This window comes from Brienomyrus brachyistius, chromosome 14 (genome assembly GCF_023856365.1).
Source record: "Brienomyrus brachyistius isolate T26 chromosome 14, BBRACH_0.4, whole genome shotgun sequence".
NCBI classification, from domain to species: Eukaryota; Metazoa; Chordata; class Actinopteri; order Osteoglossiformes; family Mormyridae; genus Brienomyrus; species Brienomyrus brachyistius.
In genome coordinates this window covers 8985773-9008299 of record NC_064546.1, presented here as the reverse complement: position 1 = coordinate 9008299, position 22527 = coordinate 8985773, and the positions used below count along the sequence as shown (strand labels likewise).

At 40.6% G+C, this 22527-nt stretch overlaps 2 protein-coding genes across 3 annotated transcripts in view; both read right to left on the bottom strand.

Annotated features, from left to right (window-relative positions):
* Positions 1-709, bottom strand: part of gch1 (GTP cyclohydrolase 1) — a 28127-nt gene extending 27418 nt beyond the window's left edge. Inside the window, exon 1 of the mRNA XM_048974958.1 lies at positions 244-709. Coding sequence (XP_048830915.1) covers positions 244-577 — 334 coding nt within the window. The 5' untranslated portion in view covers positions 578-709. The remainder of the gene's footprint in view (positions 1-243) is intronic.
* A 456-nt stretch (positions 710-1165) lies between these two features.
* Positions 1166-22527, bottom strand: part of wdhd1 (WD repeat and HMG-box DNA binding protein 1) — a 43707-nt gene continuing 22345 nt past the window's right edge. For both annotated transcript variants that reach the window (XM_048974929.1, XM_048974930.1), the window contains exons 17-26: positions 20468-20582; positions 14835-14966; positions 14534-14742; positions 8336-8469; positions 8071-8124; positions 7919-7950; positions 7667-7831; positions 6432-6565; positions 2606-2741; positions 1166-1692 (exon numbers count right to left, since the gene is read on the bottom strand). In XM_048974929.1, the coding sequence (XP_048830886.1) occupies positions 1525-1692; positions 2606-2741; positions 6432-6565; positions 7667-7831; positions 7919-7950; positions 8071-8124; positions 8336-8469; positions 14534-14742; positions 14835-14966; positions 20468-20582 (1279 nt within the window). In that variant the 3' untranslated portion in view covers positions 1166-1524. The remainder of the gene's footprint in view (positions 1693-2605; positions 2742-6431; positions 6566-7666; positions 7832-7918; positions 7951-8070; positions 8125-8335; positions 8470-14533; positions 14743-14834; positions 14967-20467; positions 20583-22527) is intronic.

Sequence of the window (22527 nt, the reverse complement as noted above, 5' to 3'; positions counted from 1 at the left end):
TAATGCATGTTCAAACATGCTGCTTCTACTATTTCATAGTTCTGTGTTGTACTTATTAAATAAATAATAAACAATGGGAACATGGGTGCACAATCCTACACGTCTGGGCTGAATGTATGCTTTTGAGCCATTTATAAAGTTACTTTTTAGACTATTAGCGGGCACCTAGTATTCTGTGGTAAGTTTACGCCCTTTAGCGGGTAGCACAGAAAGTGAAATACAATACACTGACAGGTCACTCACCGATGATTTTCTCTTGATATCCTTTGGTGAAGTACTGCATTGCTGTCGCCGCTCGCCAAGGCGTTTTAAGAAGTCCTTGCCTTTGGGGATCCTCGCCAAGACCGCTGAGGATAGTACTATATGCAGCAGCAATGCTCGGCAAGCTCATTTCGTTGTCTTCAACACTTCGCGTGCGTTCCTCCTTCCAGCTTTCCATGAGTGGGGATGCCCGTGAGACAGTCCCTCCCGGAGTACCACTAGTCCAGCTCACTTTTTTCATACTTTCAAAATGACCGTTTACAGAGTTGTTCTGCGTATTAGTGGCTAGCTTTTCATTCTGATTAGACCGCTCCATTTAAATTTCAGACAATGCGTTATTTTATGTTTTAGAGAATAATAAAATAATCTTATGTGACCTTGTTTTACCAGCTGCCTGATATGAAGAGCTGCAGTTCAAAGCGCGAGCTTCCTCAGAATGAAACGTGTACTCGCTGTTGTTCTATGGCTTTATAAATACACGCAAATCCACAAGAATTACTATTGGTTACTGAAGCGATTCACGTGACCGCCTATCAGTAAATTCTAAAATGAATCCACGTACTATTCAATCACAGAGAACACCAGAACGGATGTTTAATTTATTTTGCCATTTCTCTTTTGCTTAACAAAATAGCCCATTATAACATGACGTCCAAAGCTTTCTAAAGATTGCAAAATTGAAATGCAAAAACCTTTAATATACAACATGCAATTCTGTTTCAATGCCAGAAATGCGGGCACAGGTGCAACGACCCTTAGGTTAATGATCTTTGATCAGTAAATATACCATTTAATTTGTACACCCAACAGATTTAAAAAAAAATTCCTAGAGACTACAAATTACTCAATTTATTCACCAATATGTGCTAAATGAAAATGTACATCACACACAAAGGAGCACACACACATAACATTGCATTTTATTTTATATGGTCAGTTGGTATAAAAATTGATAAGCAAATTACACAAGTAATAAAAAGTACTGAACTTGTAGTTGTAATAACCTTAAAATATTAATTTCCCCAGTTTTACTTTGTGATTAATTCACTTTCACGATGTTTTGCTCACATTTATTTTTAAGTATAGTTTGTTCCATTCAACTAACATACAGCCAAATATGTTTAATTATAAACTATATAATTATATATGTTGAATTTCTAGCCACACATCAAGACATGCAAATGAAATGATTACAATAGCTGAATGCTTTGGAAAAGAACTACAAATTTATGACAGATGTGACATGAATTTTTAGTTCTGTTGTCAGTTTTTATTGAAAGCAAATGCAGCAAGCTTTGAAGTGTCTATGGTCTTTTTCTTCTTGGTATTGCTCTCCTTGTCATTTCTGAACTCGTCATTGTTGTCTACCCTCGCTCTCTTCTTGACATCTGGCAGCTCTCCAGTCTGCTCTTTTGCTCTTTCTGTCCAAGACTGAAGAAAAAACATTTCACAAACAGAACTAAGGTTTCAACTAAGCTAAATCATATAGGTGAATATAGAATCGTTTGTTTTTGCATACAAATAAAAATGTAGACACATTCTTATGAATTAGAACCCTTTTGCTTAGAAATATTATGGAGAGAAGTGGGGCAATAATTATATTTAGTGCATAGACGTTGACTTTACAATGCAGATGTAAACCTTTTTTTTTTACTAACTGCGACTGACAAAAAATTAAACCTAGCAGTATTTTTATGCAGTCTAATTATGGCTGATCAATCCATTGGATGCAGCTGAGCGATGACTCATCCCTTTCTCTTCAAATATCATTGGCAATGCTCACTAGCAGAAACCTCCCACTTCTATTATTTAGTCCAGATGAAACAGCCTACTTGTCTCCAATCTGCTTGCTAATCCCTCCCCATAAACAATCATTAGCATGAGATCAATAAACATTGCTCCCAGCCTTCTCCCCAGGGTTTCCAAGCAACAAGTAAACCCTCGTCCATTTTGGTTGTCACCTCTTGCCAGGGGCTCTAATATCTATCACTTTTCCCTGTTGATTGACATTTTTAATGCAAGATCACAGTGCACATAAAGGAGACACATATTTTTGTAACCCTTACCAACATGATCCAACTAAGGAAAATTTAGAGCTTCATTTTAGGGAGGATGGATAAGGAGGTTTAAGAAATGACAAGCAGGTTTATATAACCTCTATCATGTAGCATCAGAAAATTGAACTACACCAAAGGTTATTTGTTAAAGGGCATTAAAATATTTGTTTTCAATACCTTCTAGATCAAACAAGTAAAACCTAACATTTAGGTCAGTTTGCAATGTACACTCACAACACATGCACAAATGCAACATGAAATATCAATGCCTCCATAAGGTTCCCTACCAATCGGTCCTCTGCTGTCAGTGTCCGGAAATGACCCATTGCTTCTTTAATGATGTCTGTTTCTTCGAGGTCTGGATTTTCTACCAGGAGGCTACTGCGATTTTCCTCAAGCCACAACTGAAAACCTGTTGTAGGCCTGAAAAAGAATGAATGAATTTTGTAGTTAGACCCGAATGCATTCAAATAGGATATTGGAAGGTTTACTGGTTTCTAAGAGGTAGTTTACTCCAGTAAAACTACCAACCATTTTCCAACCATTCATCAGCTTTGGATTGCTGAATCAAATTGAAGTACACAGGAAAACACAGGAAGAACATGCACACTTTACACAAAAAAGGGCCAAGGGCCAAGACCCAAGCCCCCACCCTTGAAGGTTTGAGCCAAGCTCTACTCTACAGAATGGTTGATATTTATGTTTAGTGGTTTAATATTTTTTTTACTATACATACATTTCACAAATATTACTACAACACAGTAGATGTTGATGTGTGGCTTTCCTCTGTGTAATCTGGTTATGTCCTGCCATCCAAAGACATACAGGTTGAATGCCCGCTGTTTGATTATGTCACATATGATCATTGAATATGTCAGAATTTTTCAACCAGTGTGCCATTAGAACTAGCCAGGTGTGCCATGTGTGTGTATGTATATACAGATGTGGACAAATTTGTTGGTGCCCTTACAGCTCATTGAAACCATGTTTCATTTCCCTTGAAGTGATTCAATTAAAAGCAATTGTGTAATACATACCTGAATGTGATACAATAAACCCATAAAATTGTGAAAGGAAATGATTTGTTGTTTATTGTACAAAGACATCTCATGTATCATATCAAGTGTTTAATCTTAATTAGTATCACCTATTTAAAGGGAAAGAACATGCTACTGTGTTGCTTGGTATCATTGTGTGCACCACACTGAACATGGGCCAGAGAAAGCAAAGGAGAGATCAGTCTGAGGAGCTCGGAAAGAAGACTATAGATAACCATGTTAAATGTAAAGGCTATAAGACCGTTCCTGTGACCTCAGTTGCCAATTTTATTGAAAAGCATAAGGTTCATGAGACTGTAGCCAACCTCCTAGGATATGGACGCAAGGGGAAATGCAACCCCAGATTGATCAGAAGGATAGTGCAGATGGTAGAAAAAGAGCCAAGGAAACCATCCAAAACCATTCAAGCTGACCTCCAAGGTACATCACTTTCTTATCATACCATCTGTTGCATTTTGAACAATAATGGGCTCCATGGAAGAAGACCCAGGAGGGCTCCACTATTGACAGAAAAACATTAGAAAGCCAGAGTGGAATTCGCAAAATGCATGTTGACAAGTTTCAACTAGAGCTAAAAAACTAGAGCTTTTTGGCCAGTCACATCAGCTCTATGTTAACAGAAGAAAAAATGAAGTTTAAAAATAAAAAAACACCATACCTACTGTGAAACATGGAGGGGGCTCAGTTTTGTTTTGGGGCTGCCTTGCTGCAAATGGAATGGGGAACCTTAAATCTGTGCAGGGCACAATGAAGTCTCAAGACTATCAAGGCATCCTGGAGCGAAACATACTGCCTAGCGTCAGAAAGCTCAGCCTCAGTCGCAGTTCATGGGTCCTCCAACAGGATTATGACCGAAAACATACAACTAAAAGCACTCAAGAATGGTTGAGGGAAAAAAAAAAAACAAACATCGGACTACTGTTAAATGCCCCTACATGAGCCCAGATCTTAATCCTTCTGAACATCAAACCTGACACACAGTTTTTGTTCAGGAAAAGTGGGTCAAACTACCTTTTGGCAAATGCAGACATCTCAAGTACAGATATCGCTTGTTGCCAGTCGCAAAAAGTTGTGCCACAAAACATTAAATTAAGAGTACCGTCTTTTTTGTTGCTGCACCCACCACACAGCGAAACTCCTCGGGATCCTGGCCAGCAATCCCCAAGGCAGATACATGGTCCAGTCCCACCCTCCGGAAATGGCCATCCAACTGCTGCAGCCAGGTGTTACATGGGCATCCCCCTTGGCCTGGTCCAGCCACTTGGGTCCTCAGCAATAAGGATCCTGAGAGCCAGATCACCCTCAGGGAAATGCTGTCTCACAGCCATATAGCAAGACAGTGAGCAACAGGGAGACTCTTGCAAAGATATCGGGAACACCACACAACCCTTTCCAGCGACCACAGGCTCTTCCAGTTTGTCTACTGACTTCATAAGAAGAGTCACCAGAGACATGAATGTCGCTGTCAAGGTAGGTAAATCTTTCAACAAGGTTGACATTCTCCCCACAGACAGGCTGTGCCCAAGAAGTCATTAAAAGCTTGGATCTTGGCCTTTAACCAGGGCAATCCCAGAGGCTCAGACACCTTGCTCAGTCTCTCTCGAGAGCCCCAATCAGAGCCTCCATTGACTACAACTACAAGATCAGCAAGTCTTTCTGCAAGATCTGCTGCATCAGAAGTCACAGAAGCTAAGTGAACCCTGAAGACCTCCTTCAGTCTGACAGCTCAATCATCGCTGGTGTCTACCACAGGGTTTGTGGATCACCACTGCAACTGGCACCAACAACCTTATGCCCCCGGCTTTGCATTGCCGCCTCAGCAATGTAGTACCGGAACATGGCCCTTCAGACTCCATGTCCCCTGACTCCCTCGGGAGAGAAGACAAGTTTTGCCGGAGGTGTGAGTTGATCTCCCAGACAGGGGCCTCCACCAGACACTCCCAGCGCACCCTTATGGGTGGAGGTACAGCCACCAGGCACTCACCCTCGAGTTCCTGCCTCAGGCCTGACTCCAGGGCGAGGCCCCGGTCTCCTCAAGCCGGGTGGGGAAACATAGTCCTTTATTGTAGTCATCATGGGAGTCTATGTGAACCACACTTAGTCCAGCATATCAACTGAACAAAGTTACTAGATTAATCAATAGAAACATTTATAAATGTATTTTATTGATGTGACTGCTTGCTGCGGCAGTAAGGGTGAAGTTATGCGGCAACTTGAAAAACTTGAAACTGCATATTCACAATTACATCAGGCAAATAGCTTAGTGAGACATCCCAGGAGGGTGGAGTTTGTAGGGGGTAGGGAATGGGATTTCACATGACAACCAACTTATTTGAGAGCCTCTGGTGGTAGATAAATTCTGTTTGGCTCTATAGTTAATTTTCACTCCTACATATTGCTATACCTTCAAATATCGTAATATGAACTTTTTCCAGTATTGTTCAACCCTAACATGTTCACAAAAAATTATTGGTTATATTATGTAAAATGTTGCAGCTAAGCGATGAGCCACCCATTTTAGCAACGATTACTCGTATTTTGACATACAGGAATCATAGAAAGTAAATTAAATTATTTTGATTAAGTCTAAATGATGGCAAAGATAGCCTCTATGATAGCAATAAATATGTGCCATTTAGGCTAATTTCCCATTGTTGGATAATCAGGCATACCAAAATGTCTTTTTAAGATGCATTTGCATTGCAGTCATATTGTGATTATATGTTATTTTGTGTTGTAAAATTGACAGACGAATGCATTTTTATTCACTTTTAACGTGAAGTGCTTCCATACACACGATTTTTTCGGCCTTTATTTGGACCCACATCCACACCGTCATATTCAGCCATATTGCCAAGTAATCAATTAGAAAAATTTTCTTGATACTTTTTAATTGAGTAATTGGGATAGCTTCAGTTCATTCATTTAAGTAATGTCCAGGAAAATGTGAAATTTAATGGAGGAGTTATTTCTGTGTGGTGCATTTTCTCCACACAAGACTACAGAGCAACTGCAAGTACAGTAAACTGGAATGAAAGCAAAAAATTAAACTTACTTTATGTTCTCTGAATTTTGAGCAGAGGCACCCTGAGATGCATGACCATCTTTAATATCTTCCTCCATTGATTCCTTCTCCGTTTTCTTTTGTGTTGCTTTGGGGCCACGTATTTTAAGCAGAGTAGTCTGTGTCTGGAAAAGACAGCCTTAATGTCAAGCAACTCCACAATCGAAGAATCACAACACAGAACGTTCACAAGTAAGGCAAAAAAAAAAAAATTGATGGTGGGCTATGCTTTGATAACCAATTGTGCCTAACACCTGTCCAAGTAATCTTTCTGTAACCCTGTGCTTCAGAAAGTCTTGGGATGCTAATTCAGTAAAGATGTTGCAGATTTATTGGTTTCATAACAATTGACAAGCAAAGAAGCCCTGTTATTTCTTTCCAGTTATCCCCTTCCTTTAGTGTGTTATATAGCTTTATGTGCATGTAAACAGTCTGCAAAGTCTTAAGGCCCAAAGTACACACCAAAACAAGAAACTTTCACCACAGAAATCACATCTCTAATCTACCTGAAATATCTTGTTGAAATTCCAGCCCTTACTTCCATGACATGGTGAGGTTACCTCATAACACAATAGTTATTGGCTGCCTACCTGCAAGGATGTGTCTGCAAACTGCAAGAAAGGTTAAACGTGTAGGACAAATTGTCTGAAACACTGTAAAAGCTTTAAACCCCACCCCAACGAGTCCAATGTGCAGAGTGAATAGAGATGTACCGGATGAGAAAAATACTTCTTTTTGGAACACTGAAGCATGTAAATCTGTTGTAGTAGACTCCAAAAGGGCCTCTTTAACATATCTGCACATATCTTTCACAGTCCTAATTTTTTGATAAACTCATTCAGTTCTGTTCTTGAAATTTTGCAATTATTTCCAGAACAGTCAGTGATCCCAAAGAGATACTAAACACAAATAGTTATTAAAATTTAAGCCCATTCAACCACAAGAGCATATGTGATAAGCCAGTCCACTGATAGAGATTCTCTCTTTCAGACTCAGAATACTCTGCTGCACATGGTACAATGTAGATCTCTCTGTACCTTAATATGCTCAGGCCATAAAAATTTCTAGAACAAAAAAAAAAGTCTACAATTAAAAAAAAAAAAAAAAAAAAAAAACTATGAATTGTTACAGTTAACAAAATTTGTATAATTTCCTGGACTTCCTATACCTTCTAAATTTATTTATTTAAAATGGTGCGTCCACCTTTCCTATAGCAGTGTGTTTACCTTGGATTTGGGCCTTGGCGCAAGAGGCTTCAGAATTGCATCCTTGCCTGCCGTCCCTCCAGAGAAAACCCCAGAGGAGGAGCGTTTGCATGATGCAGTCATACTGTCCAGGATGTTCGTCATACGGGAAGGAACAAACGTAGCAGGAGGTTTTGAAGATGACACCTGAAAAACAAAAACCATCTTGATAGTAAACAGAGAAAAACAAGAAGGTTATGACAAGTTACACATTCCTAAATCATAATGTCTTACCTTAAAAGGATTTACACGGCCGTCTTTGCTAGCTGTAAAAAAGATGGATAACAAAATATTTATCACTCATGGATTCACAATCATGAAAATCTAAAAATGTTACAAACTTAAATGAACTAAATGCACTTTTTCCATATGAAATATTTACTTACAAGGTTTTGGAGATGGTGTATCATGTGAAATATCTTTGTTAAATAGATTGAGACCTGCAAATTGAAGAATGTTAAAAGAAAAAAAGATTATACCAGAAACCAACTGACAGTCCATCAGTTTATTTCAGAAAAATAGCTGAACTTACGCTCCTGTACATTCATTGGTAAACATGCTCTAAAATGTTGTTATTCACTTGTATAAACTTGTACTAATCATTAATTCATTAAACTAGAATTTTGAAATTGAATATCTGTGGGAACGTACCTGGTTTACCAATCTCATGTATATCCATTTGCTCCTGCTCATCTTGGTCCTCAAGACATCCTTCCTGCAGGACTTCCTGTTCTCTGTGGCTACTCAGCTGTTGAACTTCACACTCACTCTCTGACTGGCTGCACCTGCAACAACCATTCTTTGGTCAACTTGGATGAGCCAATTTTGTCAGGTAGACAATCATTGTTACAATGACACTCATGAATATACATATCTTTAGTTAGACAATAATCAGTTTAAAAATTCTAGTTTAGACAACTTTGTCTTCTTAGTACTGAGCCATAACAAAACAAGTAATGTATCCAATAACCTCTTCAATAAATTATATGCTTATTTCCCCCATTGACTGGGATAGAGTTATGTATTATAAGTTAAAGTATTTCATAAATAGTTGGTGCAAGTTATCTGAAAGATAGAAAGGTATACAGTGGAACCTCGGTTCTTGAATGTCTCCATTTCATGCAATTCGGTTCTAGACCATATTGTTTAATAAAAATAAAAGTCTCAGTTGTTGAACGCATTTTCGGTTCTCGATCAACCAACCCTTTCGCACCATACCCGGTCTGACAAACCATGCATGTTTTTATGCATAAACAAAGGAGAGAATGCGTGCATAGTGAACATCTCCAAATTGTGGTATGAATACTCATGTTTGGGTTTACTTTTGTTTAAAAAAAAAAAAAAGTCACCATGGGTCCTAAGAAAGTTAGTGAGAAGAGCAAACCAAAAAGGAAGAGAGCCACGAATGAACTTAAAAATAGAATAAGTAAAAGTATGATAGAGGTGTTCGCATCTCTGATCTCGCTACAGAGTGGAATTACAAAATCATTTTTTCATTTTATGCATTTATGGGTTTTAAAGTTGTTTTAGTATTAGGTACATATTTTTACAGGTATAAGTAGGCAGCCATTTAGGGGTCTGGAGTGGATTAACCCAATTTACATTATTTCTTATGGGAAACATTGATTCAGTTTTCGAATTGCTCATTTTCAAACCATGCTATTAGTCAAAATAGTAATTGATTCGGCGGTCATAGAAGTGGTGTGTTTTTAATGAGGCGTCGCGGGACACATTGTTGGCATGTTGGTATTTTAAGGTAGCGCAACATCATTGCACTTTTGACCAACATAGACCACAAACAAAGCTGGCAGAAGAACTGAATCACCTGTAGCCTGATAAAGAATCTAAATTGTAAGAGTGGAAAAACAACCCTATTACCTTTTGTTTGAACATTTAAAAACACCTTCAAATCCTGTAGATTGTGTTTTATTTGAACAAAGAACACAGTTTTATTTATACAGACGCTCCTCTACTTACGAACTTTTACCTTACGAATTTTCGGACATATGAACGAAAAGGACTGCAAGTCCAAATTGGGTTCCATGGGCTCCCGTTTCCTGTCAATGTCAATTTTTTTTTCTGTGCGCCAATTCCACCAAGTACGACTTCTGGCCTCTACTTCCACTGCACAGCAACGTAGCGTGCGTATACCCAGAATCCTAGTTCTTCGTACTTGCGAATACCTTAACAATGATGTTGAATAACGAATTACGAACATTTAAAGTTACGAACGGCCGTTCGGAATGTATCTCATTTGCAAGTGTATTTTGTGAACTGCAGAAGCAAACTCCCCGTTACCACTTGCTGTGCTCATTCAGCAGCAAGCTTCTGTTTCCCCCATCTTCTATCATTGTTATATTGCTATCAGCACCGAACAGATGATCTGGTGATACAATAAAAATGAGGACACACACGCTGCTATCTATGGATGTAACGATACACTCAACTCACGATTCAATATGACTCATGATCCTGAGTTGATACGATTTAACAGAATGAGCCGAAGACAAATTTATTCAAAAATATTCCTTTATCTTTCTAAACTGTGCAATTGTGTCCACTTCTTAACAGTGCAACTGAAATTGAATAAAACTGGTTTTAAAAAAATCCCAAATCAAAATAAAATGGTAACACTTTACATTAACTGCACCTTCATAATGTTTTTATATTGCATTCATAAAACGTTCAGTACACCTTCATAATGTATTCCTTACGTAGAAATCAGAAATCATTCATAAACATCATGTATGTATACCTTTACATCTTACATCCCTTAACAGCTGTAATATATAATGTTCGTTATTAATATATATATTAATATGTGAGCTGATTGAGAAATTAAGCTTTGAGTCATGCTATGTAGTGTTTGCCTGGTTGTTAGTCGCTTAATTTCTATGCTGACCACCTAATGCCTGTCAGGGGGGACACCATGAGTTACTTGAGTTTTTACTAAATACTTTAAAATACTAATGTGCTTTGCCAATTAGTTAAATTCTTGTTATGCTTTTAATGGTTTGTTTCCTTGATTGAAAAACTCATCCAGCCGTTTTACATTGACACATTAGTGATACATGCATGATTAAAGGAGACTAATCAGTCAGCACACAGCAAGAACTTCTGTTCTTATTAAGATTCTTGTGTTTTTTTACGTTGTCTTCCTATGCAAGTAGACGTGAAATTAATGGAAAAATTCAACAAATCAAAATATTAGGTCCTACTTTGATGATCTAAAACAAAAGCATAAACTACAACTAACATTTATTGGTGTGTCCAAAATCCATTTTGCTATATTGACGGTGGGAAAAAAAAAGACTGCAACAGTGCGAGGCACGAAAAGGTTGTCCTAACTCAGTTATTCAGAGATATGTCTTGGGTATAACATGCAGTAAGAAAATTGGAATGCTGCGCCACCTCAGCTTTAATGGTCTACGGTGAATCGCTATTACAGTGGTGCATTTGCCTAACAAGCCAGATTGTTATTTTACCCAAAGGAATGGACATGATCATGCTCCACCTAAGTGTTTCGTACAGAAACAGGCGTGTGATAAGGTAGCAGCGAGGCGTCCTGATCAGGAGTGACAATTTGTTGTCCTGATATTCATCTATTGTTTTATATTATTCCTGTAATATAATGTGATTAAACGTTGATGAATAAAATGTGCAATCTGTTGCATGTTATAAACTGTAAAAAGGTAGCATTGTGTCTTAGTTTTATTTTTTCAATTGCCAAGACAGGGTAGTATCTCTTCACATGCATGATCTATCCTTGACATTACTCTGGAGAAATATCTTGGCATCTAGCATTCATTGTTTGATCTCGTGTCAACCGACAATTTGTATACATTATGTGGTTTTTACAATCTGTTTTGGAAAGGGTCTTGACAGTAATTTGGCAAAATTACATATTTCAGTTTTGACCGTCTTAGTTTTAGGGTCATTATGTAGGTACTGTATGTGCAAAGTGGCCTCTGAAAATGTAAATGTTGTGAGACAGGAATCCATGACTTTTGAAGCGTTTAGTGATTGTTTTCATAATGCAATCAAAGCAAAATGCTTAACAGTTTAGCCCACATAAGCTAATGTTGTGGTGACTGTATGAAGAGTTTTAAGAAAGCAACTTCAGTATTGCAGTATCTGTCTTAGTAATTGAAAAAACTGCAAAATTCACACTGTCTATCCAAACTGATTGGTGTGAGGACCAGTGACAGACATTTCAGACTGATGGGCCATTGACAGCATGCAAAGGTGTGGTGACTCCAAAGTCACTTCAAAGTTGTAACACTTTAGTAATGAAACCTCATACAACTTTTTGAATCTCATTCACCTTTGTGTAGCCAGCCCCTATGTCTAAAGTTTCAGAGCTCAAAAGTCTTGGTAGAAATGTTTATAATGTGATTTTTTACAATTTGTCAGCACCACTGAAAATAGTTTTTTGAAAAGTGTAAGTTTAAAGTAGATTCCATTTTTTTGTTAATCAAATTCTAAATACAACAAAACACAACAAATTTATTTTTGTGTAGCGCATTATCACAACATTACATTGTCTCAAAGCGCTTTACAGCATCCGCACCCAAAGCCCCCAGTGAGTAAGCCAAAGGTAGTAGTGGCAAGGGGAAAACTCCCAAGAAGGAAGAAACCTTGGAAGGGACCAGACTCAAAGGAGGAGCCCATCCTCCAGGGGCCGGCAGGGATAATCAAATAGGAGAGATGGTTAAGTGCCAAGTCACAATGTCCCAATCATAAGGTTAAATGATCTCAGATTATTGGTGCCAAGTTTGTGCTGAATAAAAACATTTGTAGCAATTTGTAATTAGTCTATTACACACATCTTGGGTCACTCTCCTATCCCAAAATAACACTCTTGCTTGGACACGCTGCTGCTTTGTGCCTGGTTTGGTATCCTTGCGGATGAAGTCTTTCATTTGATGGGCTTCAAATATGTTTAATTTTCCATATACCACACTGTCTCTCATTGTTCAACAATAACAGTCTTTTTACTTTGTTTAAGCCTGTAATTATTGTATTGCATACATCTTGGGTCTGTCTCATCTCCAAAAGGTGAAGTAAAATACAAAATTCAAATTCCATCAATAAACTAACTAAAAACACATTTTGCTAGTTTTAGGCCATCTTTGCCTCACAACAGAAACTATTTCGTAAATTTCACTGGCCATGTATTGCAGTGTAGTAAGTTTATTAATGAAATTGGAATTTTGTCTAAATATAAGGAAATTATACTTGCTTAGATTTTCATTTTTTTGCAGTGGAGTTACAATACCTGATTTCAGGTATCTCACCTGATTTCAGGCAAGTCACTTCAGCTTTCATAATCACTGCTCTCCCTGGTGAATAGATAAATCATTGCAAGAACTTTACACACAGAGAGTTAAGGGGTGGATCATGCTGGCCCCCCTGTTCATTACTTCATCGTGGGGGATCTCATTCTAGTCAAGGTCCCACCCAGGACCCAGCAGGGACCTGTCATGGACCAGCCAAGGCCCCATCATGGAAACACGGGAAAATTCAAGTGGCTACATCTGTAACTCAAAACCATTCAGTTCATAAACAGTTCTCCAATTTATTACTAAGAAGAGATTCAATAAATCCTCTATGTTTACTTCTATGACTCTCTAGGAATTTAAATTTGGCGATCGGTGGTCATTGTTGACACACAGTGCACAACAAAATGTGTGCTCTGCATTTACCCCATATGTGACATCGTGACATAGCAGTGGGCAGCTAATTCAGCACCCAGGGAGCAGTGCCTTGCTCAGGATACCTCAGTGGTGCCTTGCTGGTCGGGAAATCTTAATTACAAGTGTGCTTCCCTAACCATTAAGACACCACTACCACTGTGTGAAGATCTCCTAGTCGCTATGTCATGAGAGTTTTGTTTGTGCTAGTCATTCTTTCCAGTGTTCTGATATTTTGGCACTTTATCAAAATAGCATACCTACATATTTTAAACAGGGTAAAATAGTCTAAGGAAATTTATGTTGCCAAAATAAACTATTTTTAACAGAGGTAATGTGCCTTAAGGACATTTACCCAATAAGAGTAACTACCCGTAGCTTTTAACAGTGAAATCACGTTCTTATGAGGTAATGTAATGAGGTAATCAGAAAAAAAGCTATAGTTTTTAACGGTATAACTACACATATAACTACACTATAACTACATGTAAAAACGGGTCGAGAAGCAGCATAAATTATGGCATTTTCAAATTGCTATAGCTATAACTGTACATAATGACAAGAAAGCTTACTTTCTGTCTAATATTCTTGTAAGAGAAGACAAGGTGCAGGACAGTGACATCATAATGGACCCTGAGGTGAGGTCATTTTCCCCACAGGGCAGGGCCTGACACTCATTGCAGAATTTCATGGTTTGTGCATAATAATTCCTGCAGATTCAGCTAACATAATGCGGGACATAACATAATTATTGGACTTAAACTATCATATTAGTGAAGAATGAATAACTGTTGCTGTTAAATTTCACGTTATATATTATAACTAACACTAATAGTTTATAAATAAAAACTTCACTGTATACAGCGCAACTACAGAATTGCCTTGTGTGACGTGATGTTACACTTCAGACCATGATATACCCCCCCCCACCCCACCCAAAGTGAATATGAAACCCATGTCCCTGGCTAGCGCCAAGACGAGGGCTTTCGCTACACTGCACACAACATCACGGATTCAAAATTCAGTACAAACGATGTAAAGCATTTCTAATATTAAGAAGGTAGCCTTCAAGCTCAGAATTCCCATCAATATTTAGAATGCAAGTACTTTAAAGCATAGACAAATACATTCATGGTGTCATCAATTTCATCTTTACCAAGTTTTCTTCCAGATGCCAGGGTAACCAGTGTGCTCACTGTCCTCCTGTTCGGCAACAGCCTTTTCCAGTGCGAGATCTCCCAAACGCTGTGCCAACGCCATCCTGTGAGAGCGCGAGGCATAGCGTATGGCCAGCGTCACCACATTCTGGGTCATGAGCTCTGCCAGCTCCACACAGCGAAACTCCCGCTCCAACTTACATGACAGCTGGACACACACAGACACAAACAAAACAGGTTAAAACTCAACCAAAGATGCACTAAATGAATAAGAAATGATAAAAATGATAAAAGGCTTACAGCAAACATCTTCATCAGAAGTTCCTGCTGTTCCTTCTGCCCTTTGTGTCTTTGTTCCTCATCTATTTCACAGCCACTGGACAACAGGAAGTCATAATGGTTGTGGAACAGCAAGGAACGCCAGTATTGTTCCTGGAATAGAAAATGTATATTTAGAAGCATTTTCGTAAAGTTATTACAATAAAACAAGGGAAAGACATTTAACTGGCAGATGTTTCTAGCCCATAGCAAAGAACAAATGAGGCAAACGATGATATACGGCAATAAAATAGAAAACTTTGGTGTTGCTAGCCTAAGCTTCTATGTATGTGCTATGTAAACAACTGTACATGGGCATATGAGACACCATTCTATCAGGTAAGTGACTTGTCACAGAAAGCATGCTTATTATTATTATTATTGCTTTTTATAATACAGGTACCATATACTGCAGTATAATGTCTGAACATTATAATGGCATTAAAAATTAACCGAGGGTTGGCTAGGTCAGTAGTAAAACTTCCCAGCCGGATGGAGTGGGACTGCGGTGATAAAAATTCTTGCTGGTTCATTTTACCGAAACCAAATAGCAGAACAACAGATTTCTAGGACGCTGGGCACCATTCGCAGGTGTCAGAGAGCTGCTGTCAATTTGCAGGAGACTCCCGGAATTTATGGGAGAGGTGGGATCTACTTTTGAGCCAAGCATATAGACTGAGAGGACAAGTGAATCTACTGTTGTGGAAAAAAACTCAGTCTTCTCACTCTTTCTCCTATATCCCAAAATATTTGCCTCTGAACTCAACCCTAACTGTCTAACTCTCTTATTCTAGTACCACTAAAATCCTGTAATCCTTCACCTAGTCATCCTCCTGGTATACAGCTGAGCTCCATTCCACGAAACAGGACTGGTTGTCGGCAGGAGAGACTTTTAAAGAAGTCCAAGCTTGCTGCCCATGCTGAGGCCTACAAGGACCATCTCTTTCATTACACAGACACCCTTTCCACTGCTGGAACACCTTATTACAGTGTGTCTCAACCAGTGGGAACAGTACTAGGGTAACATGGTTCAGTCTGTGATGGACCACTTCCTGGACGTAAACCGGATTCACTGCCTGGAGAAAAACTCCTGATCAGCAAAATTTACAGAAAAGATAGAAAAGACGTATCGTCCAGCCTTATCAAGTTATCATTGTATACTTGAAAAGTACAAGACAAATGAGAAACTTCGATAAAGTGTCAATAAAGAACAATGTTTGAAAGGACACAGCAGCCTATCACATTACGGAAATGAACAACTCCAACCAATCATATGGTAATCAACATAGGCAGAGCAAGGCTAGTAGAGTTAGTAGAGTACACATGCTACCATTTTGGTAATATGAAAGAAATAAGCACTTCCTCATGGGAAGCTTCAGCTGTCTGTGAACAAGGTGACAGCTCAGCAGCCACAACAGCTTTTATTTTGGAGCTATTGTGAATAAGGACAAAACAATGTGGTATTTTTTGCATTTTAAAATCCAACACCCACAATTTTTTTTTTGCAAATTAATTAAAATTACATTTCAGCTTGCAGTCCATTGATGTTGTTGCCTTTTTAAATGTTGTAAATGTGTTGAAACGCAATAGTAAGAATCTTAAATGAAAATGGTGGCTCAAAAAAAAAAAAAAGTATAGGGTATAGGGAATAGGGAATATAGGGAAAAGTATAGGGGAAAAAAATTGTATATATGAAAACAAAAAAAATAAATAAATGGGTAGACCACGTGGCTGAAAACACTGGCCTATTATAGGATGGATTATGAATGACGTATGATTAATACCAACATCGCATGTAACTTTTACATTGCTAGTCAGATAAGTCTAATCTTAATCTAACTACGTCCACACTGAATGGACATTATAGCACAGTAAGGTTAAGCTTCGCTAAAACATTTTTACTGTCACAGAAAAAAGTTTTGCCATTTTAATGATTATACCATTTCAAGATTATGTAGTACCTCTCCTGGAGCTGAAACTTTATCGTGGTGGAGTGGTTTGCATGTTCCAATTATCCCAGGAGCTAACAGGTCCTAGGTGAGGAACCAGATGAAGTGCGGCTCACCCCTTATGAAGAAAAATATCATGGAATCATGTTTTCCCTTGCCAGGACGTGGGTCACCGGAGGTCCAACCCCTGGAGCCAGGCCTTGGGGTGGGGCTCAATGGTGAGCGCCTGGTGGCCAGGCCTGCACCCATGGGGCCTGGTTGGGCACTGCCCCAAGGCGGCATGTGGGTCCCCCCTCGAATGGGTTCACCACCTATAAGAGGGGCCAAAGGGGTCGGATGCAGTGCGAGTTGGGCAGTGCCTGAATGCGTGGACCTTGCCGGTCCGATCCTCGGCTGCTGAAGCTAGCTTTGCGGACATGGAATGTCACCTCTCTGGCAGGGAAGGAGCCTGAGCTGGTGCGCGAGGTTCCGACTAGATATAAAATCGGGCTCACCTCGGCGCACGGCTTGAGCTCTGGAACACAGTCTCCTTGAGAGGGGTTGGACCCTCTTCCACTCTGGAGTTGCTCATGGGGAGAGGCACTGAGCAGGGGTGGGCATACTTATTGCCCCCAGGTTGGGTGCCTGTGCGTTTACCGCGATGGATGAAAGGGTAGCCACCCTTTGCCTTCGGTTGGAGGGACAGGTCCTGACTGTTTGCGCTGATGCGTCAAACGGCAGTTCAGAATAGCCACCATTTCTGGAGTCCTTGGAAGGGATATTGGAGAGAGTTCCTCCTGGGGATTCTCTTGTTCTGCTGGGGGATTTCAATGCTCATGTGGGCAATGACAGTGAGACCTGGAGGGATGCAACTAGGAGGAATGCCCCCCTGATCTGAACCCAAGTGGTGTTTTGTCATTGGACTTCTGTGCTCGTCAAGGATTGTCCATAATGAACACCACTCAATCATAACGGTGTCCGTATGTGCACTTAGCACCAGGACCCCCTAGGCCACAATTCAATGATCGACTTTGTGGCCGTGTCATCGGACTTATGACCGCATGTATTGGACACTCGGGTGAGGAGAGGTGCGGAGTGGTAGGTTGGTGGTAGGTTGGCTCCGCTGGTGGGGGAGAAGCCACTCAGGCCTGGCAGGCCCAAGAGTATAGTGAGGGTCTGCTGGGAACGTCTGGCAGAACCCACAGTCAGGAGGAGCTTCAACTCCTGCCTCTGGCAGATTTTCACCCATGTCCCGGGGGGGGTGGGGGACATTGAGTCTGAATGGGCCATGTTCCGCACTCCGGCTGACCGGAGCTGTGGCCGTATGGTGGTGAGGGATGCCGTCAAGCTGAAGGAGTCCTATTGGGCCTTTTCAGCCTGTGGGACTCCAGAGCCAGCTAATGAGCACCGGCGGGCCAAGCGGAACGCGCATTTGGCGGTCGCCGAAGTAAAAACTTGGGTGTGGGAGGAGTCTGGCGAGGCCGTGGAAAACAACTTCCGGAGAGCTTCGAAGAGATGTTGGTCCACCATCCGGCAGCTCAGGGCAGTAAAGCAGTGCAGCTGCTGTTTATGGTGAGGATGGGGCGCTGCTGACCTCAGCTCAGGACGTTGTAGGTCAGTGGAAGGAATGCTTCGAAGACCTCCTCAATCCCACCAATATGCCTTTCAATGAGGAAGCACAGTCTGTGGACATAGGGGAGTTGACTCCCCTATCTCTGAGGCAAAGGTAGCTGAGGTGGTTAAAAAGCTGTGCGTCCGGAGTTCCTCAAGGCTCTGCAGGGCTGTCCTGGTTGACACGCATCTGCAGCATTGCATGGACATTGGGGGCAGTGCCTCTGGATTTATCAGACTGGGGTGGTGGTCCCTCTCTTCGAGAAGGGGGACCGAAGGGTGTGTGGCAACTATAGGGGGATCACACTCCTCAGCCTCCCTGGTAAGGTCTATTCAGGGGTCCTGGAGAGGAGGGTTCATTGGATTGTCGTACCTTGGATTCAGAAGGAGCAGTGTGGTTTATGCCCTGGCTGTGGAACAGTAGACCAGCTCTATATACTCTGCAGGGTGCTGGAGGGTGCGTGGGAGTTTGCCCAACCAGTCTACATGTGCTTTGTGGACTTGGAGAGGACATTCGACCGTGTCCCTTGGGGAGTCCTGTGGGGAGTGCTCCGGGAGTATGGGGTGCCGGGCTACCTTATAAGGCAGTGGTTCTCAAACTCTGCTTGCCCTGCCTGTTTTCCAGCTATCCCTGCCCTACACACTGCTGATTGACTGAACACACCTGATCCACCTGAGGGTTGGACTCTGCCAGGGCTGGCAATTCTGCATTTGTCACCAATTCTGTTCATAACTTTTATGGACAGAATTTCTAGGGGCAGCCAGGGCGTTGACGGTGTACGGTTTAGTGACCTCAGGACCTGCTTTTTGCAGATGATGTGGTTCCGTTAGCTTCATCGGACCGTGACCATCAGCTCTCATTGGAGCAGTTCGTAGCAGAGTGTGAACCGGAGAGACTAAGTCTCTTGGCTAGCCTGGGAACACCTCAGGATTCCCCCGGAGGAGCTGAATGAAGTGGCTGGGGAGAAGGAAATCTGGGTTTCCCTGCTTAGATTGCTGCCCCTGCGACCCGACCCAGAAAAGCAGTAGACGATGGATGGATGGATGGATGGATGGATGGATGAATATCTACTATGTGTTTATAAATCAGTTAAAAGTTTACTTCTGCTGCATTTTCATGAGCGCTGCATGTATTCTCCGTGACTATCATAATCATTTTCATCTTTACTGTTTAAATCACTCCTGGATGAGTTTGAGAAATTTGTGTTGAACTGTTGGCTAACTTTTTTTTTTATTATTATTATAATTACCCCAAGGTTAATTACAACAAAATCACCTTGTTATACGTGAAAATTGTCCAACACCATGCTGTCATACTATATTATACAAAACACTTTTTTCTTGTTATGCTATCCTGATCTTGTAGTACCTGTTCTTCTGACAAGATTGCAATTAGAGCACTAAATAATAATGGATGCATTGAAAAATCATCATTATCACTATTATCTTTTCGCTATTGTTGTTTTCTGAGTTCGCAACTGATTTCAAGGCGGTGTTTGTATTATGTTAGAGGCAAGCTATTTGCATAACCAAAAACAACAAAGAAAGCATTTCAAGTCCCACCCCAAAGTATGAAAGTACCCGAGGAGCTTTGACACTTTTGATACTGGAGCATTTGGTAGTAGGACTGGGAAAAAGGAAAGTACAAAATACAGTACTTGGTGAGGTGGAAAAGCACCCTTTGCCTTTTTGCCGCCAGCCAAATTGTTTGTCACTGGTTTTGGTCTGTAATGTAATAGATCAACCAGAAAAAGCCAAATACTAACAAGCTGAAAGGAGCCATATCGGCACCTATTGCAGCGAAGTCAGACATACTAGCTAGTCGAGCTATAACTGTAGTTAGACTTAACTGTGCATGTAAACATGCTGAGATCAACTCTGGAGCCCTCAGAATCTTCATCCTCCTCAACCTAAGAGCAGCCCTCCACACAGTGTCCCACAAAGGCTTGATTTCCTTGAATCAGTTCATAGGTGTGGATAGCTTTACCTACCTTAGTTACTCACTTTATAATTAATTCCTTAGAAGGCTACAAAACCTAATAAAATCTGGAGAAACCATTAACTCAGAGTTCTGACCTCCAGCGAGCCCTTCTCCGTCGTGGTCTGACACAGCGGAAGCTTGAATGGGAGAATGACGACTGCAGGACGGGGTAGTGTCGGTGGGAAGCGGGACCCCTTACAGGGGATACACCTGAAAATGCGAAGAAAATTCAGAGTTACTTTATAATCCAAATCAGTGCAAAACAAAATACCTCATATTGCACACAGAGAAAGTAAAAGTGTAATAAGGCCACTTACAGTTGGGTATTGGCAACGAGCCCAAGACAATACTCATCATGATAAAAGTGTCACAATTCAATGCATCACAGCTAGCTGCATAAGGATATTATCGGTAATCGATGATATCAGACTCATAAACCGGTGTTAGTATCCAACAGTGGCTAACTTGGCAATTATCGCCTTTGTCAGGAAGGTAGGTTTAGGCTATAAAAAAAGCAAGAAAAAGGATGCACAAGATATTTTTAATATGGCTTTCAGCTCAACCTTTCACAACTTCTTTACAAACTTTTTACACTGTGTACCACCGCAGAAAAGACTGCGCTTGTAAAGTACTGCGTTAGCCTACATGAATTTAATATCATAATTAATTCGGCCCTATGGATCGTTGTCCACAGGAACCAAAATAAATGATAATCAACACTGCTAATCAGCGCCACTTGCTGTTGTCCCTCTGACTTGAAAACAAAAGGCCCCCTTAAGAACATAACTATACAAACGAGAGGAGGCCATTCGCCTGGGGAGATCTCGCTTGGGGAGAACTAAACTAATAGCTCAGAGTTGTTAAAATCTTATCTAGCTCCGATTTAAAGGAACCCAAGGATTCAGCTTGCACTACATTATCAGGAAGACTATTCCATACTCTGACTACGCGCTGTGTAAAGAAGTGCTTCCTTAAATCCAGCTTGAAATGTTCTCCCGCTAATTTCCACCTATGGCCACGAGTTCGTGTATTTAAACTAATGCTGAAGTAACTATTTGGTTGAACAGCATCCAAACCTGTTAGAATCTTATATACCTGGATCATGTCCCCCCTCAGTCTCCTTTGCTTGAGACTGAACAGATTTAGCTCAAGTAACCTTCCCTCGTATGACATTCCTCTAAGACCAGGAATCATTTTTGTGGCCCTACGCTGCACCTTTTCTAAGGCCACAATGTCCTTTTTAAGATATGGTGACCAAACCTGCACACAATATTCTAGGTGAGGTCTCACCAAGGAATTGTATAGTCTTAGCATTACCTCCCTTGACTTATACTCCACACACCTGGAGATACACCCCAACATCCTATTGGCCTTTTTTATTGCTTCCCCACACTGGCGAGAATGGGACATGGAAGCATCAACATACACACCGAGGTCTTTTTCATGATCGGCTACCTTTATTTCAGTGAGACCTATAAAATATCTGTACTCTATATTTCTGCTCCCTAGATGGAGTACCTTACATTTGTCTATGTTAAATTTCATCTGCCAGGTATCGGCCCAGTCACTAATTAAATCAAGATCCCGCTGTAGCTGCTGAGCCGCTAATTCAGTATCTGCTACACCACCCACCTTGGTGTCATCTGCAAATTTCACCAGTTTACTGTATATATTGGTATCTATATCATTTATGTAAATTAGGAACAATAGTGGTCCTAAAATCGAACCCTGCGGTACCCCACTATGGACGCAGGCCCACTGTGACATTGTGCCTCTTATAACTACTCGCTGTTTCCTATCTGTTAACCAGTTATCAATCCAGGTCGCTACGGTACCTGAAATACCTGTCGTTTTGAGTTTAAGTAGGAGCCTCTTGTGGGGGACAACATCAAAAGCCTTTTGGAAATCTAAGTAGATGACATCATAGGCCTTCTTATCATCAACTTCCTGAGTAGCTTCCTCAAAAAACTCCAACAGATTTGTTAAACAGGATCTACCTCTCATAAATCCATGCTGGCTATCCCGCAAAATGTTATTGAAGTCCAGGTAATCTACCATTTTCTCTTTGATTATAGCCTCCATAACTTTACCAGTTATACAAGTTAGACTGATTGGCCTATAGTTTGACAAATTACTTCTATCCCCTTTTTTGAAA